Here is a 26,200-nt window from a genome sequence, read left to right on the forward strand (position 1 = left end):
TAATAAAATTTAGGCTATTTCAGTTCTTTTGTTGGATGGAGAGTTGGTGAACTGGGAAAATAAGGAAGGGTGAGACTATAGGAGTAGAAGCAAAACAGTTTAACTATCTTCCAGGGCTAAGATAAGCAAACCAATTAAAAGGATTGTCATCCTGTAATTACCGGAGCACTCTGTATTACAAAGGGAGCTGAAGCTTTGTTGCACAACAAACAGTCATGCTTGTAATTTATATGAATAATGAGCCAGATGCATGAACAAGACTATTAAATTGTTATCACAAGCAGCCACATCCCTCACTGATTAATAACTCCGGGTGTCACTAAGGAAAGGAACTCCATTTTTAAGCGTGGATTATCAGTATCAATGTTGCCAAAGCAACCGTTGTCTGCTTTTGACTTACCCCTGAATGTGACAATTAAACCATTACATGAGGAAACAAAACAATGATTATTCTCTTATGTGGAAAACTGAAGGCTGTTAAAGAATAAAGGACTGGGGGAAGCCAGATTTGTTTCCCAAGATAAATGTACTTGTGCAAGAACTTGTTCAAGGTCAGAGCACATTCTCAATATGAAATTTATCATCATCCCCTACTCAGCTTGATATTTGATGCTAATCATAAAATTTGGAATTGTTTCAGAGAGTAGTAGAAACCCAGCAGAATCAGAGAAACAGATGTAAAGAACATTTTACAGTAAGTAAAATCAACTTACAGAAGGCATATTTAAGTAAGAAAACAGGCGAATTCCCTATATGTGCTCTCTCTAGAGAGAGAATTTATCTAGAGAAAATATGTATGTGGTTATAAACATATGCTCCACATGATTCATCCAAAATGTACACTTGACTTTGTGTTTTGGGTTTTCTTTGTTGGTGGTAATTTGGGTTTGAGGTTTTGTTTGTTTATTCATTTAAGATTTATGCAGAATGTCCTACCAAAAGCAGCTACAATCTGGTTTCTTCCAACTTACAAGCTTCCCGGAGCTTTTCCTTGTCATAATGTAGCCCCTCATATTCTTGTAAATTAATCCTGTTCACTCTGATCCGCAGGCGGTCTGGGATGGAATGAGGACTGCAAGAGAAGAAGAAAGTTTCTTAGACAAAGTGTTCCATGGAAGAGCAAAATGAAAACAGAATATGAAGTGGTTTTATTCTTCTCTGAAAGAAGAAAGAGCAAGCCTCTTCAAAACTGCCAACTCCTCACAGGTCCATCACTGCATTTAAAATTATGACTACCCACTGCACAACACAGACATAACATCTTAAATGAGAAGCAAGATCAAGAATCCCATTTGCTGGCTGTGCGGTCTGAAATCGAAAAGGTTTCTCTGACTTCTCTCGTCTCTGTATTGCTACCCCTACCTTCTGTAGTTTGCCTTTTTTTACATCCTTAGGGCCCTGCCACAGCCAGTTATCTTCCAAGCTGTGGTTCAAGAAACTTGGGAAGCCGCTCAGGATAACTATTCCTCTGCCCACGAGGGCATCCACCTTCATTACTGGAAAATGTTTATTCAGTATCTCTGTCCTGGGAAGCAGGCAACAGAAATGTGGCTAAGAAGTGGATTTCTAAAGTACTGCATCCAATACACAGAACCCGGGCAGGCTTTCAAAAGCAAGTAGCAGTATAGGAACCTCATTTCTACAGATCTCAGACAGATGTAGGTACCACAGCTGTCTATATTTTGAAATACTCAATGAATCCCTATCTATAAAATTTAAGAGTCCATATATTGAAAGTTGTCCTTAAAATATTTTCCTTGATTTCATGCTGGGTTCAACCTTACTGTAACCCATTATTTGATTTTGCAAGTTTAGCTGAATGCCGTGTAAATTAACTTGGCCACATTTGCATTTTCCACTTCTAAAGACAGATCTTCTGTGTATTACAATGCACAGAGCAAACGTTGGTCCTATAGGAACTGGTCCTTAGGTCAGATAAAAGTAGATTGTATGCTTCCACAGAAAGACTGTCTCTTTTCTTTGTTTTAATCCAGTTAGTAACAGAACTTTGACAGTAATATCACTGTCTAATATACACACTGCCTTTTAAGTGTTAAAATATTGTGCACTGTCATGAATATAAAGGTTTGCTTCTTTCTTTGTCTCGATTTTAATATATTTGACCTGCAGAACTGTCACTGCTAGTGTGGGACAAACCACATCTCTCAACTGTAAAAAAGGGGGAAAAATACGCCACTCAACTTCAACAAGTGATACATTTCCTTTTTGGCTAGAAAATACTGTAGACCTAACAAAACACACAGTTTGTGGTTGTCTCTTGTAGAGCCATTAACACTTTTTTCAGTGTTAGCTTATTGCATGCTTTCTTTGTTGGTGTAAAGAGCTATGTCATATCTGGATAGATGAAAATAAAGATCAAAGATCAAATTCTAGTTGAAAAAACCTCTACTGGCACAAGTATTCTTTACCTAAAAAGTGATAAAGGACAACAGATTGAGGGTGCCTCCAAAACTGAAGTGTAAGACAACATGCTAGAAGGAGCTGCACTGAAGTAATTCACCTTCTGAACAGGAGTTTCTATGTTACCCATGAAAATGAAACTAAGATACATGAAGAATACTTCAGAAGAAATAATAAATGCTTAACACTGGCAGTGAGACTGACACACTCAGAAGCATATAGGCTAACCCAATGTCAGCACAGGGGAGAACTCTGTGCTGACAGTGACTATTGTGTCCAAGTACGCCGTGATATCAGCAAGCTGCCTGTATTTAAGGTAAGCTTTAACTCAGGTGCCGTTATGTTGTCCTACAGAACAGTACTGTCCACCTCTGCAGGCTCCACAGCTAGCTTATCAATCCAAAGAAGACGAGTGCCTGAAAATGGAGAGCAAAACTGCATAGACAGAGTAAGAACATAATTGCACTGAATCTGACACTTTCTTTTAAAAACAAGTTTAAATGTTACATTGCTGACTGAGAAATGAACACAGTTTGAGGAACTGTGTACCCTTCACAAATCTATAAAAATGAAAGTTTCAAAAAAGATAAAATCGTAGATTTTATTTCTAGGCAAGAAAAGGTAAGAAAATGTTTTAAGTCATAAAACATAGGAATTTAATTGCATAGCCTTCATCTGAGTGGAAAAAAGAAATAATTCACTGCATGTAGTAGGGTTTATGAAAATGACAGACTGACAGATGCAAAAAGCATTCTTTTATGCACTGGTACAATATGGGAAGAAGCTATGCTGTTCTTCACATAATGTCCTGCCACCACACATTACAAGGAATTCCTTGCTACAGACATGTGATGCTGAGACCATTCTTTCTACTTTGTGACCCTGTGCTGTGGTGCCCAGTGCTGCTCTCTGTAATGAGAGGTAACAGTTTAGTACTGAAACTGTGAATCTTCCTGAGGTACATGATCTTTTAAACTCTTAACAGAAGACCATTGACTCCTTTTTCTCCTGTATTTGTCCTTTTAGATCTTCCATAGCAGATATGCAAGTGATACTTGTCGTTCAGCTGCTCATTGTACCCCATCAGTCTGGCTGACCCAGCAACCTACTGATGTCCTTCACCATAAGAAGTTAATTTGCTTATGTATTTGTGTAGCTTTGCAGTGTTGGTGTAGAATTTACTACAGCTACAAGGTTTTTACTACTTCCTACTCACAATTTCACTTCCTGTACTTTCACATATTGACTTTTCTCATGTTCCTTAGTGCATGGCATGACAGAAGTGTGCCTGATAGAGGTAACTGGAGACAAGCTATGCTCAGTTGTGGACAAGACTGGGGACAGGGGAGGTAACGCGCTCCCCAGCTTTCATGCCTGCCTGTGAGCTTGTTTCAGTCATGAAATTGCTTCCACTTCCAGATGTTGAGAAACAACCCCAGAAAGTCTGGGATCACTTAGAAAAAAAATGGCTATTAATTCTCTTTTGTCTGATTTAGAACAATCATCATTGAATCAAAAGTGATTTTAGAAGTTGGTGCTTCCAGCTTTCTGTTTGATACTTGCATGTAACTGTCACGCCTAGTTTTTCAGAAATAATAATTATTATGCGGTACCCGATTTAGAAGAGAGGAATGAAAAAAAAAAACAAAAAACAATGTAAACAAGCTCAGACATTTAATATTTGACAGAGGTAAGAATTCAGAAAGATTCTTTAGCCCAAAATGCCCAATGCCATTTACCCATTCCTCTCTAAGGCTACCTTCTTTAGGAGAGAAGTTAGGTTTTCAGTAACAGTACAGTGATTTTTTTTTTGTTTTGCTTTTTCCCTACAAAGTCCCAGCAAGACTTTTTAACTTGCAGCTGAAAATGGAATTCCTGAAAATATTTGGATGATTGTCTCAATAGTTATTATTACAAAAAAGTCAAATAATTTCTTTATTATCTACAAAGTTTCTTTACAATAATAATTAAAAAAAGAATCAAGACATTTTCATTCTCTCTGAAGATAACGTAAGCAAAATCAGGAGAATTACCTTATTTTTATAGTGCTTTGCTCATAACTCATTTGGCATAAAAATACCAGGAAAGCTGTATAAAAGCAGTTATGATAAGACTTTCTCAATTTCTAAGCACTTGTTCAAGCATGAACTTTCTTGGCAGCCATTATCAATGGAATTAGTGGGAGACTTATGTCCTACCACACAACAGACTTCATTTCAATCATAGCACTGCAACAGATAATCTGCATTGCATTCATAGCATTGCAAGGGATAAACTGGATAATCTGCAATGGACAATCAAAAGGAGAAAGGAAAGACAGCGAAATAGAATGCCTTCTCCAAATGTGTGTTTGAAGCCTTTATGCCAAAGTGAAGAGATGGTCATGTTGACCCTATATGTAGTGTTCAAGACAATCTAAAGAAAGGAAAGGGCAGGAATGTTAATAGCCTCATGTCAAAATCTCCCAGTCCTCAGTAAAATACCACCTGTTTACCTACAATCTCCTTGTGAGGACAGGATAGTGCTTGGACATCAAGAGAAGAGAAATACAACACTGGCTTCTGTAGCTATGCTGACTCACTATAAACATTATTTCCCAGCTTGAAGCTAGACAAACTATTGTATCTGCAACCACCTTCTTGAGCCAAATTTTTGTCTAAAAAAGACATAAGCAAGTCCTTTTTATTTGCTTGGAACTGGAGAAGGAGAAAGACAATGAGCATGAGCAGCAAATCTGAAATATTTTTGTTGCTCCAGGAACCACTCACACACTCTCCAAAACCACCTATTAATTAGAAAACACATATAGATATATAGAGATATATATATCTCCAAGTCCAGTCACAGGTAACATTCATAACTCAAATACATATATGTGCATATATAGACTATAAATGTGTATATATGCACGTACTCAAAAAAACATTTCTTCAGTGACTGAAATTCTGTGGTTTTATTCATTATTTATTTGCACATACTCTTTGCTCTATCAGAATACAGTTACTGGCTGACATGATGTCTCACTAAATTTTATTACCTATTGAATATAGATTTGACTCAAATTCACTATGTTAATATTCATTCCTCATGTTATCACCCTGGCAATTGACACTATGGGATATTGTCCTCATCATCTAATTAGTTCATTCACTTGCAGAAATCATGAGCTCCATACAGAGCTCTATTTAACACAGCTGAGCAAAACACTTCCACTATCAATACTTCTGTAGTCTTCACAAATACTGTGTAAGAAGCCATATCATGATACGAATAGCACAATTTATCTTTCATGATACAAATAGCACAATTTATCTTGTTCAAATTCAGCATATTCAGAAATCACAAAGCGTAAGTACATAAGCATGCCCATGTAAAAGCTAATAATATTGTGATGTATGTCACTGAAAGAAAATATTACTACAGTATTAATAGAAGCAGATGTCTCTAAATGCTGTACAAAACTTGCTCAATAGTAAGGAAAAGAAGAAAAGCTGGTAGAGCAGTAAAAAACTTACAGATAAATTTGAGGAGATTGCTGCACTGCAATTCAGCCTAAAATATTTACATTTCTTCCACCTATAGTTGTTCAAAATGATGTATTACATAGTCAATGAAAAGTAATCTACAGTATAGATAAATGAATTCCATTACTTCCTAAAGAATCTAATTGAGAACCTCATTCTCCAAACACAACAATACACAGAATTACATCCTAAAGATCACATGCCCATGGAACCATAAATACAGATTTGTGTCAGCTGAAACCTTCTGTTCATTCATGTTGATTAGCTATGATAGTTTCATTTAAACACAAACCTAAATATCAATTTTCTCAAGTCAGGAGCATAGCTAAGCTAGTTTACCACATTGAATTTTATCTGATGAACTTTTGATTAGTATAGACCGGAACTGCACATTTGGAGCATTATTAAATAACAGTTCAAACAGGTCTTGTAGAAGAGTTATGCACATTATTTAGTTGGAATAAACTTTGAAAGATTCTACGGAGATGTTATGACGGTATCTCAAAATTATTGCACTTGTATTAGAAAAAGTAATTTCAGTAATAGAGGATTATTTTCTTTTTTTAGTTGCACTATAGCTGAACAGTAGAAGGAAATTGCATTACTTTGTATCAGATAAAGAGCATTTGACTTTTCCACAGGAATACAAATCACAGATCTTGAATAATCCCTATTGTAAGGAAGAGGGCATGCTTTCTCAAAATTCTTATAACTTGTAGACATTCACTAACATAAATACTTAATTTAATTTGTGTGTGTTTCATGTGTACTCTTCTGTCAGAAGATGTCCATCCCACTCTACACCAGGTTATACGTCAGGTTCAGAACTGCTCTTTATACGGGGATAGGTCTTAGTCAATATCATGCTAGATAAACTGTTTTTAAGGTGAAGTCAATTTTAACACCACAACAGCCTTGCTGGAAACTGCTTACCAGAGAAAAGGCACACATTTGTTTCCCTCCTATGCCTGAACTAATTAATTTTGGGGATTCTGGAAGTGTTACCATCACCACCACCCTCCCCTATTTCTACCCTTGCCCCCTTCCCACCCACCAAAAAAAAAATCCAAATCAATGAAGCTAAAACTTAAAACCACAGAGCTTTGACAGGAAAAAATGAAAAAGGCCTTTTTTTAAAAAAAAAAAATCTCCCTTTCCTTCCACCACTTGTGGTTCAGCCCCACAGAAGCCAAGTCACATGTACCTGTCCTGAGATTACTAGCAGAACCTGATCTATTCACTAAGAAAACACACTTAGATTTTTTATGAAACTGTGACTTCTTTCTCTCACCCCTATCAGTCATCCAGCAACAGGCAAGAAGATACCAGCCAACTTATACAGATCACAGTTGGTTTTCATAAGAAACATGGTTCTGTCTTCGGTCACCCAGGAAAGAAAACAGGCAGAGCAAGCTTGGGTCCTGCCCAAGCTTGGCATTCCTGCACAGCAACCTCATAACACTTCTGTCATGCCACTAGGTTGATTCAGCTGGGAAGACATATCTTTAAATTATAGATGCCTTATTTCCTATATCAATTATTTATGAGCTTTGGGAAACATTTCTTATGCTTTGGTCTGCATAGAGAAAGGAAATAATAATAAACAGTCCAACAGCTCTACAGAATCCAGCAGCAAGACTGATAGATCTTCCAGAATACAGCCCATACCAGCCTACACACATATAGATTTTAATATGATCCAGTAAATAGAAAAGAGAAAGGAAATCTAGTGACGCTCTCTTCCAAAAAATACACTTGAGAAAAAAATAAAAATTAAAAGAAAAAATATCACACTCCTCTGGGGCATGATTGTAGTGACAGATTAATGAATTACCTATTTCCTAGAGAAGAAACAAACCTGCAAAATTAATTACACGTTCCAGTGTTCAGAAAAACTGGAGAAAGAAAAGCAGCAGCCAGAGGAGAAAGAGAAATTTACCTTCCTTTTGAGATCACATTGGCAGATCTTGGAAATTATACATTAAAAATAAGTGTGGTTTTGACAACATTTATCTACTTCAAATGTAAGAACTGTCACAACAGAGAAGAATTATCCAGTCTCTTCTGATGGACAAATTTCAGTGTTTCATAAATGGCCATTTAAAATGCTATTTTAAGGCAAAGCTCTTGCTAAGTTCTTTACCTAAAAATAACCTTTAAAAATAAAAGCTGTACCATATTTTTTCCTTCCATATGATAAGTGTTATCCCTCAAAGCAAGGTTAACACCCTTTTCACTTTCTTACCTCACACTTGCTTCAGCAGGTGATTGAGAATTTTGCTAAATAAAGGCTAGAATCACACATACACTTAAATGCATGCCGAAGTGCCAGGTAGAGTCCTGGTCTTCAATTTCCTTCTCCTTCCCCATGCTAGCTGTAAGTCTTTCAAACTTGACACTTGTATGCACAGTAGACTCTCCAATGGTACAGGTCTCACTAAACAGAAGCCCACTGCTAAACGGGAAAAAATGACGAAGAAAAGATGAGACCCAATTCCCTACAATTCACATAATAGAGAAAACTGAGAAGATACGTCTAGAAATTTTCATCCTTGACTATGCATTTGGAGAAGAGCTTGTTCTAATGCTTTCTGCCTTATGCCTTGTCTCCTACTGTTCATTAGTCTCCTATAGACAGTATAGATATTCAGCCTGAGAAAGACTATTCTGTTTGGCATTTGTATCTCTAAAAGTAAAAAATTATTTCCTATTATCCCTTTGCTATTTACACAGCTTTTATATGCATGTTCTGTTGCAATCATTAACCTGTGAACTCTTTAAAAATAGCATTACTTACCATTAAAGCAATAATTTCCATTTATGCAGATTTTGTAAATAAGTAATAATATATTTTTTTTACATCGCAGCATATTCACAGTGCTTATTCCACTTGTAAAAATATATCAGGAACTATTATTTTTTAAAAGGTGATTTTTTTCAGAACTCAACTACATACACAAATGCACTCTCACATATGCATCCTTCTCATCTCTGAATGTCCTAAGTCTTGACTTTCCCTTTAAAAGGAAAGTTAAAAATACAACACTTATATTTACTTAGGCACCTTTGTTTAAACAATCTGAAGCTGATCACAACTACAGTTCTACTGTCTTTGCAAAGACCACACGTGTCCTGTAATTTTGGCTGCACCAAATTCTCATGCATGTCCTGCAGAGAACCTGACATTTATCCAAGATGGGCTGCATCTGTCACCAGGTCTCAGCATGATCTGCCCTGCTGTTCAGTACTAACTGGAACTCGGGCTCTTTCTATGTTGTTTAACAAAAAAAAGAAGGAACACTTGAATCTCAAAGCCATCATAATCCAAATCAAATTTCCCTACTACCTCATGGGGTCTGATTTTAATTTGCCAGACACATTAATTGGCAGTCACGATGCAGCAGCATGTTTAATCTATTTTTATAGATTCTAAGATACAGAACATCTTTCACTTACAAATTAGTTTGGGGCTCATGAGTCTTTCTCTCCCTGCCTTATCCTGACAGGTGATACCAAATGGGACATCCAAATAGCTGTATCATTTTCCAAGGGATATCCCTCAACTTGGAAACATTACCCATTCTCCCAGATGCACAGCTTAAGCCTTATTGCTTACACAGAACACTGGTCTCAACCATTTTCTAGAGGATTGCTCAGGTAATTGAATGATGCACATTGAATTGGAAAACTTCTCCTGTTTGCAAAACAACAACGAGGAACTTGTAGCCTTCCAAAATTTCACAGAATCACGAAATAGTTAAGGTTGCAAGAGACTTCTAGACATCATCTGGTGCAATCCACTGCTCAAGCTGAACCACCTAGAGCAGGCTGCTGAGGACCATGTCTAGCCAGCTTTTCAGTATCGATAAGGATGCAGACATCACAACTTCTCTTGGCAACCTGTGCCAGTGTTCAGCCTTCCTTACAGTAAAATCATTTTACTTGATGTTCAGAGAGAACCTCCAGTGTTCCATTTTCGCTCATTGCCTCTTGTCCTGTCACTGGGAACTGCTGAAAAGAACCTGTCTTTGTCTTCTTCACAGTATTCCTTGAGATATCTATAGACATTGATAAAATCCTACCTGAGCCTTCTGTTCTCCAGGCTAAACAGTCCCAGCTTTTCCAGACTTTCCTCATAGAAAAGATGCACGTAAGTCATCTTCATCACACTTTACTGGACTCTCTCCACTAGTTCTGTAAGTCTCATATTGGGGAGCCCATAACTAAGTGCGGTACTTTAGATGTAACTTCATCAGTTTTTAATAGAGGTTAAGGATCACCTCCCTTGATCTGCACACAATACTCCTGATGAAGTCCAGTATACCATCAATCTTCTTTGTCACAAGTGCATGTTGCCAGCTGATGATCAACTGGGTATTCACCAGGATCCCTGTTCTTTTCTACAATGCTGAAATCTGCCCTAAAATTATTTGTTTTTCTCAAACAGCTTTTGGGTTGTTGAACATTTTTGTGCTATCTATTGCATGAGCAAAGTGTTGGTAGATTTTCTTTTAGTATATATCATTAATTTTCTGCTATGACAGAATAAGACTCGTTCTTGGAATCAAGTTTCTGCTCTGAATATTTGGATTTATAGATCTGAAATTTGATATTTTCCAATATATTTCAAATCTGATTCATAGTTCTAATCTGTTTGAAAAGATGTTCATCATAAGAGTAGTAAAGCAAGAAGACAAAAGGGATGTCAATAAAGAGTAAAATATGTCTTTCTTGACTAGACAGTAAAAAAGGATTTCTGAAACTAAACTGAGTTGACATATTAAGTTGACAAGAGGATAGAGCCAGGCTCTTCCCAATGATGTCTAATGACAGGACAAGGGGCAACAGGCACAAGCTAGAACGTAAGAGGTCCCAAAGAAACATAAGGAAAAACTTCACTGTGAGGGTGACAAAGCACTGGAATGGGCTGCCCAGTTGTTGAGTCTTCTCTGGAGACATTAAAAATCCACCTGGATGAGTTCCTGTGTGACCTACTCTAGGTGGCCCTGCTCTGGCATGACTAGATGATCTTTTAAGGTCCCTTCCTACCCTTAAGATTCTGTGAGTGTTTTTTGTTTGGGGTTGAGGAAAGAGTTGGGTTGAGTTTTGGGGTTGGTTGGGACACTGTAAGTGCTAGTTCATCCAATTTTTAAGAAGATATTAAGTTATTGAATAATTTAGCTTTTATCTATCAAATAAGTACAGTCAGTACAGTGGAGATGTTGACAATCAGTGTATTGCTAAGGTGTGGGGAGGTACTCTATTTTCAAATGCAGCTGCAGCTCATGTCATGCCAGTCCTCTGGGGGACTAGTTTCCTGGTTTGATTATCTGAAGAAATGGCTTGTGCTTGTTCACAGTGTGTTTTTTATTAAAAACAAAGGACAGAAATCTCTCATCTCAACTGTTTCCAGGGATGATGTTTGGTGCGTAATTTCAGACCTGCCTGTTGCTATGGATTTGTCTAGCGAGCTGGACTCTTGGCTGAACTTGGTCATCACCAAACATGCCCTGCTCAGTTTGCTGAGTTACCTTGGAACTGTGTCTTTGCTAGTGAGGCCACGGCCTGTGCCTGCCATGCTGCCGCATGAGCTTCTCCACTTTCCATTTGTCACTTGATTTTACTGCCCCTTCTCCTGCTTGGAAAATATATAGGGTAACAGGAAAAAAAAAAAAAAAATCCCAAAAACAGACTATGGAACTTTGAAAGTAGAAAAAAAGCCATATACTCACACAGTGAAGGAATCAGGGGGAGCTGAGACTCTCCTCAGGTCAGCAGACTGCACTTTATGGATACTATAGGCAGCAGGTAATGAGTGGTCAGAAGAAAGGCAGTACACAGTGTGGACAGACAAGGAAAAAGACAAGGAGGAGATAGAGAACGAGTGGAAGAAAAGAAAGAGAGAAAGACACACAACATTTAAACAGAAACAAAAGGAATGTGTCACAAAGTTGAAAAGAGACATGCAGAGCTCCAAGTTCACACTATGAAGCCAAAAGCAACAGAAAACATGCAAATGGAGAAAGCCACAACTACATGGCACACAGGAGCTTTCTGAAGACACAAGTGAGGGGAACAATGACAAGCTAGGCACATAGCTATACAAGGAAGGAAAAGCGCCCTGATTTGTTCCACAGGCACAAATAAATCTCAAGGCAAAAGACTTTGGAAGCAGGTTCAGAAATGTAAACAAACATCAAAGCCAAGGTCTGAATGGATGGAATTGTCTCCCAAGGTTGGCCAACTTTAGTTAACATTAAAACAAAACAAAAAACCACAAAACAAAACAAACCACAGAACAAAAAAATAAAAGGAAAAAAAAAAAAACCCTTACTGGAGATTTTGTAACCACAATGACAAATTGCTGTCTCCATTCTTCTTTCATGCACCTTGGGGAAACATGCATTTCATACATTTCATACTCCCAAGACTGACTCTCTTTCAGTATTTATACTCAAATGGTCCCTTTGTTTTTTCTCAAATGTATGGAATATGTTTCATATACAAGCTCTTCCCTCCTCTTTCTCTTCCATTACATCAGACATACCTCCTCAATTCAAAGTAAAAGCCAATGAAAACAAAATATCATCTTTCAAGGTTCAGAAAGTAATCATTAACTGAAACTTACCAAGTAGTATACTAGAACTGTAGTTTCTATTCAGAAAATGACTCTTGGAAAAACTGAACCACATCTTCTCTTCCTATTACATTTGTTTATGGCTTACAAGAACTACATTCTTGGCTTAATTGCAGAAAACCAAGCCACATGTTGTGGCTTTTACATATTACCACAATCAATAGCAGAGAATAGGAATAAGAACTCGGCCAGCAAGTCTTCTAAGAGAAAGAGAGTACAAACATAATTCACTCTTTTGCAGAAAAATTGAGTCTGCTGATCTGGCTGTAGTAAAAATTCACTTTTGTTGGTACAAATAGAAAAGACATATGAGAAGAAATGAAACCCACTTTTGCCGTCCCCCAACACCACCACTTTCTGCTTTGTTTCAACCTATAACCAAGCATGTACAGAGTCATCTTATCCTGTATATTCTTTGCACTTAAATTGCTTCTAGCTCAAAACAATTCATTAGATTATTACTTTTCTTCATTGTAGAGCAAAGCATTCCAGGTAACTTCCATTAGAAACAAATTAGAATACTGTAACTGTATTCAGTAAACAACTTTTGTCCACTATGCTTTAAATAAAAAATTTAAAGATGACAGAAGAGTAAAAGTTGTAAACAGGTCACCTTCACCTACTCCAGAGTATTCATATAATCTGTATGTCACATTGAAACAGATCAACATTGCAAAAGGAATCATTTTTAAAAATTAATGCTTGATGAACAGTAGTAAGAGAGATCACTAGTTGCAGCAACTAGTCCATGAATAATTCAGGACAATTCACATGCTGAAAAATTTGTTTTTAGGCAAATCAGCAGTGAAAGATGAAATAGCTGAATGAAATATTAATTGCCAGTAATTTGCCCAGCTATGAGAAAATGCAAAACATTACATTTAGTTGTTCTCTAATTGTTCAGACAAAGCTTTTCATGTTGCTGCTGTCAACAGGGAAAGGAGGCTCCTTCAGTTTAAGTAGCCTCACAGAAACACTAGATTTTTGTTCCTTTATTTGATTCCATGGCAAATCTTTCTTTTTCCAGTTATTAAAAGACTAAGAACTTTTATGCTGTCAAAAGTGCTGATGAATTTTCCCTTCATCTCAGAAAAGACAAATGATTCAGTATCAGACGAAAAACAAGGGCTCTCAACATATAAGAGTTTCTACCTTGAAGGTCTGCGTTGAACCATATGAGGCAGTTCATGTTTAATTAGACGGCACTGAAGGTACAATAGTGGGAAAATTGAAGGAAAAAAAACACGTCAAAAATGTCAGATCCCGTTTCCTCATATACCAGTGCCCTCTTGGAATATCTATAGGTTTTGAAGGAGAACAGTCCTGCGTCCTGATGGGATAGATCCAAGAGTGCTGAGGCTCATGTGATTACTAAGATGCTCTCCATTTTTGAACAATCATGGAGGGCAGGCCAGGTGCCTGAGGACTGGAGAAAGGCCAATATCACTCCAGTCTTCAAAAAGGGCAGCAAGGATGACCCAGGAAACCACAGGCCAGTCAGCCTCACCTCCATCCCTGGAAAGGTAATGGAACAAATCCTGAATGTCATCACTAAACATATAAAGGAAAAAATGGTTATCAGGAATCATCAACATGGCTTCACCAAGGGGAAATCCTGTTTGACCAACCTGATAGCCTCTACAAGGACATAACTGACTGGCTAGATGAGGGCAGAGCAGCAGATATCATCTACCTTGACTTCAGCAAGGCTTTTGACACTGTCTCCCATAACATCCTCATCAGAAAGCTCAGGCAGTGTGGCTTGGATGAGTGAACAGTGAGGTGGATCAAGAGCTGGCTGAATGACAGAGCCCAGAGGGTGGTTATCAATGGCATGGAATTGAGTTGGAGGCCTGTGGCCAGTGGAGTTCCACAGGGATTGGTTCTGAGGCCAGTCTTGTTCAACATCTTCATCAACAACCTGGATGAGGGGACAGAGTGTCCCCTCAGCAAGTTGGCTGATGACACCAAACTGGGAGGACTGGCTGATTCCCCAGAAGGCTGTGCTGCCATTCAGCGGGACCTCAACCGGCTTGAGAGTTGGGCAGAGAGGAACCTCATGAGGTTCAACAAGGACAAGTGCAGAGTTGAGCACCTAAAGAGGAACAACCTCATGCACCAGTACAGGCTGGGAATTGACCTGTTGGAGAGCAACTCTGCGGAGAGAGACCTGCAACTCTTAATGGCAGAAGAGAATAATGTTTCTAAAGCCTTTCCACTCCCAAGTGAGAGAAGCATGGAGAGAAGTAGAAAGAATCAGAATCTCTGGTTTTCTCACTCAGCTACTTTATATATGGGCTCTTCAATTTTAAAATGCTATTCCCTGGAAATTCAAGGGCATGCACAAGGCAAACAACAAACTCACTATCTTCTCTAAAATCCCTCTCCTTAAAACCTCCAAAACAAAGGAGAGCAGGGTAAAAAAATCAAAGCCAAACAACACTGAATTATAGTGGAAGACTTCTTTAGACTAAGACCTTTTCTAGTTATGATGCTGGACTAGTTGAAACTCCAAAGAGCATTCTTACTGCTCTCCTTATCTAGCAATAATATCAAAGATGACAGTAACAGCAACCCTGTATTACTGTGACAAGATAATTTTTTAATCATTTTCCTGGTAAGGAGCTCAAGCACAGTTGTCTAACAATTAGGGATAGCTTCAGACTCACTTATCTCATCTCACGCATCTAAGTCATAAGAGAATAAACCATAGTGTTCAAGCAAATATAAGGCTTTCTGGGAGATTTCAATAAAACAGGAAGATATATCCAGATATCAAGTTAAGAAATGGAGATAAACATATTTGAAAATGTTCTCTCTTGTGAAATACTGCAAATCAGCATCATATTGAATGACCTTCCTACAATACTAAAATGCTTCTTAGGTTTTAACCTTCAACGTGTCATTTATCTTTTATCACACAAGGAGATTCAACTCCTCTCTCTCATTGCTCTCAAGTGTTGAAGAGGAAAGTACATACACATACATATATAGTTGTAAATGTGTACACACATCACCTGTGATATAAAAGCTGAGACGAGAGTCCCTGACAGATCATTTGTATTTTCCTGAAACACACGTCTGTAGACAAAGGCATCAACCAAATCAAAAGGACTCCAACAGCAACATAGTCTACCACAGCACATTTAAATCAAGCTGAAGCACAAAGAATATGCTCTTGACAACTGGCATATACTATGAATCTGTATTTCCCTGTACTATGAACCTATATTTTCAGATCTCAAAATCCAAACCTAACCCAACCTATCAGATAGAAATATCAGGATTTTTTTTAATATTTGCATTAGCAGCCCTCAGTGGAGAAAAGGTGCCCCGGGACTGTTCTCTGATCAATTCTAGCACTCTCAAACAATTGAGTTGTTGTGGTTGGATGAAATTGGGCATTGCTGCCCACAGGCAAGAGCACTAAATTGAACAGGAAGATGTTGAAATTAACCAAGGAGACTTTGATTACATTAATAGATTGACTACCAGCAGATGACAAGAAGCACTAAAGGACTAGAGATAAAAATTGAAGTGAAGCAATATCTTCCACTACGTGACACAGCTGAAAAACACAGATAACCTTTAAGATATATGAAGGGGTGTGTCTGTGACCTTGACTGGTTTTTTCCAGTGATATGAGTTAGACTAATGACAGATATTACATCTCCATGTGAACCTTGCCTCGCCATTACAGCTACAACAGCAAAATCCCCCAACCAGCTCCCCAGGAAAATTAAAACCTCATTGGATGAGTATTTGAACAAAATGTGGATTCTTTATAACTTTAGGCCTTTGGTTCTGTATCTTTGTACAACTGTTTTGCTTCACTTTGGGAATACTTGAAGAAAAACAGCAAAGGCACTTACTATGTCAGTTGTTTTAGTAGCAAAGATCTATATCAAATGTACAATAATTTCCACCAAAAAAAAATCTAAATTATTTTGCTGGATGGAATTTCCATAGATCAAAATTTGAATATTTAGGATTTCCTCCTATTAAAATATCTCTGTAATGCTTATAAATAGGGTTTAATAATTAAAAGGAATGTTAGTCCTGTCTGTTTTCTTCTTCACATATTACCCATTTCCAGTTATCTCAGCTTTTCTCTATTCATCTTTACAGTACTCATTTCTCATTTGTTTTTTATACTGGAGAAAGAACTGTGTGTACTTTGCTGGAGATCCCTTTGGACCTTCAAGTCCTTCCCCATAAATAATGCCAGGCGACACAGGAACTACAAGATGTCCTGAGAAATTCTTGACTGTGGCAATTTGTTACAGGGTCTCCAACAGAGTTTAAAAAAGCAAAATCAATGAAGTTGCAAAAATGAATCAAAAGAATCCTAAGAGCAAACAGCATACATAATCAGAACTGTCAGAAGCTAAGAGGCACGCTGCTGAGCCTGCACAAATCTTTCCAAAAAAATAACTGAGAAATACAACATCTTTCAAAAAGCAAGACAGAGGCTATCTCAGAAGATGAAAGAATTAAAGAAAATCAGGTAAGTATTTACAAAACAGTGAAAAAAGAGTTCAGAAGGTGCACATTTTTTTAAAGTTTTTTGGTTTTTTTTTTTTTGGATGCGCTGCAAATCCAATACATGCAAAATTCATGAATATGCTGTCACAACTGGGCCTCCTGCCATTAGGGCATGCACATATCCAACTCACTCATTCAGCAAAGGCATAGATGTTCTCCTCTTGCTCTTCTGCACCATGTTGGCTTGATTTCTTAAGGAGATTCGAATGAGCGATGGAGCCAATCGACATGGTTCACCATCCACTTGCATGGGGATAGACTTATACGTTAAAAGTGTCACCTCACGGCACTGATGCAATCTCTCTCCATGACCACCCACCTGGAGAGCAGCCTGAAAAACAAACCAAAAAACCAAACAAAACAAACAGGAAAGAGAAATAAATGACACTTCAGAAGAGATAGTTGAAGCAATTAAATCCAAAAAGCAGCTTTGCTGACAGCATCCATTACACAGTGTTCCATGCAAAAGGCTTTCTAACAAAGCATAATGACAGCATTTTCACTCAAGAATTGCAAAACACGACTTAAAATTTCACAAAGTAGTGGGCAAGAAGCAGATATCTAATGATATGCATAGTATGTCTTACCACATGCCAAACATATTACACACACATGCATGCACAAATGAATACCTGTATTCATTCTTAAAGATCGATTGGTGTTGGCTGTTTGGTTTGTTTTTACTCTAACACTAATGCTACTAATTATTTGATCTTTTAAAACAACTCTAATCAGGAACATCTGTGAGGCAGAAAAATTATTTCCCCTTCCTGAACAGAATACAGTCCTCATGTGAATTAGATAAATTTAAAGTCTTTATTACAAAAATTTACACAGCAACTCAACTTTGAGAACAGATAGGCTGAAAAAAAAAAAAGCAAGCAGGACCTTATTAAAAACAATTACATACCATGTTCAAGAATTCATTTCAAAAAAATGAAACAAGGAGGACAACAAGCATATCCTTCAAGTTCTAGGCAGATATGTTTGCCCAGAAGCTTTTTTTAAATTAGTATGATCATAGTCTGACCTATTTATCTGTCTCAGAAAAAAAAAACCCTATAGTAATGCATTACTAAGAGAATAGCCTAAACTCAAGTCAAGACCTTAAACCTACTCTGTGCACTTCATACTGTAGATCAACTGATAATACCAATCGTATTACTAATAATACTTTCTATTAAATACTTCTCTTCCTTGTTCTCACAGACCCTCTTGGGTATGACGAAGCACAACTGGGAGACACACAGAGGACTATATCAATAGACTCTAGGATTACAGAATATTATGATATCAACAGAGTCTGGGATTCTTCAGAATCACAACCAATGTAGACCCACAGATCCTCAAATCTGAACTAGGCTTCCTTTAAAGAAAAATAGCAAGTCTAAGAGCACTACTCAAAAGCTACTAATGATTTTAATTGGGGTTAAATTTAAGATCACCCACTGCTAGTGGCTATAATCACATTTGTGGCCAAGGCAAAAAAAGCTTCCAACTGAAAACTCACAGTTGGTGCATATTAAAAGGACTTTTGGTAACATTTTAAAAATATATTCAAGTCCTCAGGGATGAAGTAAAGAAGGTTCATTCCACAAGATCTATCACTTACTTGTGGGTTATTTCCTTAATCCACTAGATCCATCAAAAAAAAAAAAAAGAGATTTAAAAAAGAATCCTTAACTCAGATAGACTTGTAAAGAAATGATTGCTAATCAAAACCACCTTTTACTTTTGCTTACTTTAAAGATTAGATTTGTCTGAATTTCTCTTTGAGAGTACTCACTGAAAGCAATACGCACTGAGGGCTGGTCAGACAACAAATAAGTGCGCAAGTTTAGTGAAAACAGATTTACCCATGTTAGTTTTGACCTAGTCCACACAAGAAATAGTGGCAACAAAGGCCTAAAAGTGTGGAGTTATACAAACCTGACAGGAAGATCAGATATGTGCTTTCTGTTTGCCACGCTAAGTTCAAGCCACAGTGCCTTAGGTAGATTAATGTGAACACAGGAATAACTACCAACTCTGACTGCATTCAGTCTTCCTTTGAACAGACTGTCACTGTGTTTGACCACTGTGATAGAAGGGCACTAGAGTATTCAAAGTGAGAATGCTTTTACAGTAACTGAGCTTTAATTAGCATTGACAGGAAGAGCACTGACAAATTAAAACTGCTGGTTGAATTTTCTTTCCCTAGTAGAACAAAAGGAGAGAATATCTGACACAAATATTACAAAATTTTCCAGAACTATTACTCAGTTTTCACAACATTTTAAGTGGGTATATGGAAACTCTAGGGGCATATCATTTCATATCATGTCTCATATTTATTTCAGGTAGCCAGTTTTCCCAAAAATGATTGAACTTTTATACCATAGATTGAGATATACATAAACTAAAAAAGAAACTTCTTACTGTAATAATCTTTACATTTACCTTGCAAATCAGTCATATTTTGCAAAGAATACCTTTCTTTATTAAATAATTTGTCTCATTAGAAAACTTCACTTTGTTTCTGTCATTTAACAGCAGAGTCTGCATTGGCCTTAAGCTGAGTATGTGGAATCATGGTGGTTCTTTGATAATGAGGACAACTTTGCACTCTGTAGTGCTAAGCATAGAATTCCCCAAGTCTGGAAGGACATCCAGGAAGGGCAGCAGCTGCGATATACTCACCAGTGAGGCCATGGTGAACCCAATGACTTCAATATAACCATCATCATGACGCTGGGGCTCAAAGTCTCTGTGATCTCCAGGGTTTCCCCATGGCATTGTGCCAGCACAATACCTACAGAAAGAGATTTGAAAAACAGGTTTTGAGAAATCAGTTTGCCCTGATGGGTCCTGGCTGGTAGCCTATTAGCTTATTCTGCTGTTCTCCTAAAGTATTCAGATATCCATTCCAGGATTCAATTCATGGAGAATTGGAAATTATGCTGCTAAGGACTGGCCAAAAGGAAGAACAATAGAATCATTACAGTTGGAAAAGACCTTTAAGATCATTGAGTCCAACCACAAAAATATCATTCTCAAGCTGCTACAATGTCCATAAATGTATCTATCTTAATCTTTAGCAGATTCCTCTGAAAGGAAAATGGGGAAACACCAGGAAACAGATACAAGGCAGCAGCACTTTGTTCTCCTTGTTTACTTTTCTTTCTGCAGATGAACTGTCAAGCCAATAAGCTGCTTAACCCCTCTGCTAGGCAGGCATGAGGCTAAAACAGTGAGTCCAGACTTGGAGCTCACCATTTCTTCTCTCCCTGCTGGCTCAGTAGTTCTAACAACACAAGGAACACAAAACGTTGCGTTGCTTGAGGAGGCAGGGAGAAATAAGAAGCGGGAACAAATGCAGCTGTGTCATCTATCTTACGTACCACTTAAGAATGGATGCAAAAGAGATCTGAGAATGGTAAAAGAGGCAATTTTGGAGAGGTGACACCAATTAGAAGCTTGCAGCAAGAGCAGTGCAGGACTAAGAAGATCAAAGCACTTGAGACTGCATGTGGAGCAAAGTGGTAGGTTGGCTAAACCAGTGGTCTCTCAAGTAAGGTGTACACACCACAGGGAGTGTGCCAAGAAAAATCCATAACTGCCAAGACAGTTGGGGTGTTGGAAGAAAATGTTGTTTGTTCTTTTAAGAAATATGAAAGCAAACATTAAAACTGTGTTTGTTTCATCTTCATCATTTCCTTTCTTAGTCTCTATTTTTGAGTGTTTTATAATGTATGCAATGTAATAGTAGAGTAGTACATGTATATAATTTATAATAAATATACATATATTGGGGTGCTGCTCAAAAATTTTTTAATGATAGGGTTACACAAATCAAAAACATTCAGAGACTACTGCTCTAGAGACCAGGTCACAGATAACTTCTAAGAATTCTATTTCAGACACTAACATATTAAAAAACAGTCATTTCCACAGTATGGTGTTTCTTTACCAGAAAATCATTGATCCTTTCCCTCCACCCTGCTTCCCCCCATCCCCTCCCTTCCCCCTGCTTCTGATTAAATAAAAGACCAGGCATTTATGACTTTACTATCTTGTTTGCAGGTGATGTGCACAACTTTTGAAAGTGTGTTTGTTAATCTTTTCCACTACTTCTGTTTTGGGATATTCAGCTTCATAAAGGATGGCTTTGCTGCTGCATCCTGAATTCTGATCCCATTTCATATTGCTAATTAACAGTATTATAAGCACTTAGCTCTTAAGAAAGCACCACAATGGCAATACATTTCTTGAACATTCACCCAGTCTAGGACAACTTGTAGGTATATTTTAAAAATTATTATTATTTTTCCTTCAGAACTCCAAGCATCTGTCTTGGGCTTACCTGGGTATGTTTAAAAACACTATACACTGGAACTTCAGCTCCTGGATCTTTGGAGTCAGGTCAGTACCATCACACTACAAAGCCAAAGTGACAGAGCACAGAGAAATTGCTGAATGGAGCCACAGACAAGAGAAGTGTTGCTGCTTTGTAACAACTTTCCCAAGACTTTCCTTGGAATGTGTTGCAAATGTCATGCTCAAAACTGAAAAGTAACAGAGCCATTAAACTCTCACCTCACTCTCTACCCATTCCCCCCTCTTCCCACATTACTATAACACAATTTCTAATACTTACCACAACTTTAACATGCTTGGATAAATCTCTGGAGCTTCTTTGCAGGAAGTCTGTAAAGGCTGCCTGCAACATAAATAAGAACAGGAGTTGTCATCAACACTTCCACTTCTCGCTTTCCTCATTTCTCATCTCACCACAGAGCTACTTTCTGAAATGCTATCCTTTTTTTCAAGCCTAGTGTTTCTTGCTCTCAGAAGATATGGTTTCATATATTTTAATTATTTTACTTCTTTTTGAGAAATTTACTGAGAAATTTACCAAATATTTACCTTAGGCAACCAAGGATTTAAACACAAATTCTTGCTCACGTTTCCACGTTTCAGGCACATGGGTACAGTAGAAGTCATTATCAAGAAAGACATGTTATACACGATCAGATTAGTGTTTCTCTCTTGATAACTGCATTTTAGAATAAAGTGTTGTCTATGCACCTCCTGAATGCAGAAATGAGTAATTTCATTTGCATATTTACTCTCGAAAATTAGTCACTCCGAACAGCTGATCATTGCCCTCCACTCCCCACAATCCCACATCCAAGACTATTTCTTAAAGCTACAGATCTACACTTGGAGAATTTCTCAAGGAAAGTCAATATCAATATGCTTCCCAAATCTCTAAAGAAGCAGACCAGTTTGTTGAGAAGGTTACAAGCAAGATGCAGGGGGACCAAGAAATGACCAGTACTATGTCCAAAGGAGAGGCATGTCTCACCTGCTAAGCTCTGTAACACAACAGTGCTTAAGGCACTTCCCAACAGACATGTGTGTGTGTGGCATTGCCAGAAACAGTATATGTGCACTTCAAATTGCAAGAGGTAACATGAAGTGGCATGAGTTCCTGATGTGAGAAAGTGAGGGGGAAGGTACTTAAGAAAACATTCAAATAACTAAGTTAGCATCATTCTATAAGATGAATCACAACTCACCCCTGCATAAAACATTTTATTTCTAAATCGGCTGTTGAATTTCTCTGGATTTGCTTCTGTGAAAGGATAAAAAGGAAAAATATGAACACTCTAATAAAACAAGTAGACTCCATTGTACCTTCATATTGCCTGCTAGCACTACACTGCTTTTAGCACACATCATTCAGTGAAGATATCAACATAAACAGATTTTTGCTGTGTGAGTGTTCCCCCATCTGTGCCACTATCTGCTATGAAATTTCAAACATAGAGAGGGGAAATAAATGGAAACATGAGCAAAGAGATAACGCGAATATAATCAGTTCATTTAGCACCTCTCAAAATCTTCATCTTATGATCCCTCAGTGCCATTTGTGAAACTTCTGTTTCTGCCAACACAGAACATACTTCTAAGAAATCCATGAAACACTAATCCATGCTTTGAAGAAAGAGTAAAGCATTAGTAAATTACAAGATGAAACAGACACTTAAATTCTGATGTTTTACAAGAGGTACTAAGGAATAGACATGTCTACCCAAGCATTCCTGCAGGAAAAAAACCCAAAAATGGTTACTCTTTAGCTTATTAAGGTAACTGTTTCATTTTGATTAGACTCCAGGCAATGGAGAATTTTAATAATCCAGTTGGAATGCACATGTAATGGTTAATTACTCTCACTTTTCAAATAAATGTGGGCCTTTTTCCTATTTTGAACTTTTCAGACTTCAACTGCAACTGCTAGATCTTATTATACTACTCTGTCAGATTATAGAGCCCTCAACTATCAGATATCTTCTCCTTGAGTAAATACTCACAGGTAGTGATTAAATTGCCTTTTAACCTTCTTTCTGATAAGCTAAATGTAGCTCCTTTAATCTCCCAGTAAAAGGCATGTTTCCCAGAATGCAGGTCATTCTCATGCCTCCTTGGGAACTGTTTTCCTAGTCTGCAGCATCCAGAGATTTGAGCAGCAGCCTTTCTGCCACTGTAGTCAGTGGCAGTATCAACCACCTAGCCTTGCTCAATGACTCTCTAGTGAAAAGATGCAGCTATCGAGATAGTCCCTACTGGCTAAAGCATCTCACTGGTGTGAAGGTTTCCAAATGACCACTTCTCAAATGACCTCTTGAAACAATGTTTCTAGTTCTCTTTGAAGTCCCTACACCTCAGACTAAGTCTCCACTTTGTAAGAATGAGCGACTTTTGTATTTCTTGTTTGACTGTTTGCCCAGCTACAGTACACCATCCATTTGTTGTATCACTGGTGAGCCTGAAATGCAGTCAAGCCCAACTATTCTTCAAATGATAAATTTAATTACTTAAGTAAATCTCACCTCACTAAGCTATCAGCTATTTACAGAAAGTCTCAACATACCATGGTAAGAAGCAGGAGGCTCCTGAAGGCTCAGCGCCTGTGCTGCACCTTCTCTTATATGGCTATCCCCAGTGGCACTTGGCAGAAGTCACTGGCTCTTATGTAGACCTTATAAATACTGACCAGAACCGAAGCCCCAGATTAGAACAGAAAAATAAACTTTCTGAGGTCTAGGACTCAGCAGTCCTTCAATATACTGAACTGCTTCTGTTTCTGACATAGTAGATGAGCGTAAGCAGGACTCTTTCTGCCATGTGGAAGCTGATTAAAGTGCAACTTTAATTGCAGAAGCAGATCACTGCCTACATATCCAAGGCTCACTCCATCCTTACCATTCTCAAGCCATGAAGGTAGCCGGAAATGGAATATGTTAGACTGGGGTGCAGGGGTAGTCTCCTACAAATGAACAGTCCTGTATAGCTGAGGAATCAAGTGGCATGTCAGCAGGGATAAAGTAAATTGCATTTCCCCTGCTCCATTGCAGGATAAGGATAACAAGGGGGGAAACTGGAAAGAGTCACTACCCAGAACACTGTGTGAAGAAGCAGGGCTAAATACATTAGGCTTGGAGCCAGCCCTCAAGGCTGAATCTGATTAGTCACAAGAAAAGTATAGAGGTTGCCATGGAAAACACTACATTTGTGTACGGTTCCTCCAAGACATTGCAATCACTGCTTATTCTAAATATAACAATTGACAAATCTCTATTGCAGTAATTGCCTTGATAGGCTGGGAGTACGAGAATATGATGGGGTGGGGGTTATTTTAATACTATGTGTGATTACAATAGCTCCACATGAGCAACTGCATACAACCACTCATTTTAATGAACCAAGTGCTACAACCATAAAAGTTGCTCAAGTTTTGCTAAAGTTACACTAAGAATTTCTCTGGATTGTCATCAATTGTAAATGAGATCAGAATCTGATTTGCATTACTTAAATCCACAGAATCATAGAATACTTTGGGCTGGAAAGGACCTTTAAAATTCATGAAGTCCAACCCCCAGGCAATGGACAGAGACATCTTCAACTAGATTAGGTTGCTCAGAGACCTACACAATCTGAACTTGAATGTTTCCAGGGATGGGGCATTTACTCCCTCTCTGGGCAACCTGTTTCTGTGTTTCACCACCTTTACAGTGAAGAACTTTTTCCTTGTACCTAGTCTAAATTTACTCCCTTTCAGTTTAAAACCTTTATCTCTTGTCCTATTGCTACAGGCCCTACTGAAAAGTGTCTCCCTATGTCTCTTACAAGTCTGTAATAAGGTCCCTCAGAGTCTTCTCTTCTCCAGGCTGAACAATCCCAATTCCACATGAAAAACAATAAAACTTGTAGAACAGTAATACCTCAAAGGCTATAAACTTTTCTCTCCTAAAATATGTGAGAATTTTGTATATTTTAGCATTTTAGAGGGTAGAAAAGACACTAGCAGTAATGACTTTTAAGAGTAGACACCTGTGCTATGAAAAGCTCTCCTAGCCACACATACCCAGTCACAGACACACAGCTTACTCTGCCAAGTATTTTTTCACCCATGTAAATTTTTAAAACACTGGCATCTCTGGAATAACATCCATTCTTTTCAGGGCTCCATAACTTCATGATTAAGTAATGCCTCCATTAAGTAAGAAAGTAGTCATGTGTTTCATCTATACAATATATTCACAGCCACATTAGCAATGCAGTGTGATATGCATTCATAAAAAAATGCATACAGTTCTCATTTCATTCCTGTGCCCTTTTGTGGCTCTTTATTATTATTCCTAAAGCTCAAAGTAGTCTTAAATGTTATAAAATATGCATTAGCACATTCCATCATGTATCCCGCTCTTTATTTAGCATGGCATTATAGTGCTCTCTTTTCATCTTGAAACAACACATTCCTAGTATGAAAGTGAAAGGAGGCTACGATTCAGAAAAAATACCTGCATATGAAGCTGAAATGACCAAAAGCCGAACAATTGAACAAGGTTTGTTTATACAAGCATGCTTGCCTAAACCATATAAAGCAGTTCACATCAGTCCAAAGTCCCCCTCTTAAAGCACATTTGAATCTGTATGGGGTGGTATAACCACCATCAGCAGCAGGGCAAACAAGATGCTACAGCAACTCAAGTTCCAGGCAGTTTTATGGATATTAAAACCTTTCAGT

At 37.8% G+C, this 26,200-nt stretch overlaps 1 protein-coding gene across 2 annotated transcripts in view; it reads right to left on the reverse strand.

The window, feature by feature from the left end:
* DGKI (diacylglycerol kinase iota) overlaps nucleotides 1–26,200 on the reverse strand; it is a 113,355-nt gene that overhangs the window by 70,378 nt on the left and 16,777 nt on the right. The window contains exons 9-15 of one of the 2 annotated variants that reach the window (XM_061988895.1): nucleotides 22,689–22,744; nucleotides 21,764–21,826; nucleotides 21,470–21,543; nucleotides 19,807–19,918; nucleotides 17,259–17,458; nucleotides 11,678–11,740; nucleotides 972–1,072 (exon numbers count right to left, since the gene is read on the reverse strand). In XM_061988895.1, coding sequence (XP_061844879.1) covers nucleotides 972–1,072; nucleotides 11,678–11,740; nucleotides 17,259–17,458; nucleotides 19,807–19,918; nucleotides 21,470–21,543; nucleotides 21,764–21,826; nucleotides 22,689–22,744 — 669 coding nt within the window. The remainder of the gene's footprint in view (nucleotides 1–971; nucleotides 1,073–11,677; nucleotides 11,741–17,258; nucleotides 17,459–19,806; nucleotides 19,919–21,469; nucleotides 21,544–21,763; nucleotides 21,827–22,688; nucleotides 22,745–26,200) is intronic. The other variant, XM_061988896.1, reaches the window with a different exon arrangement.

This window comes from Colius striatus, chromosome 1 (assembly GCF_028858725.1).
Source record: "Colius striatus isolate bColStr4 chromosome 1, bColStr4.1.hap1, whole genome shotgun sequence".
Lineage (NCBI taxonomy): Eukaryota > Metazoa > Chordata > Aves > Coliiformes > Coliidae > Colius > Colius striatus.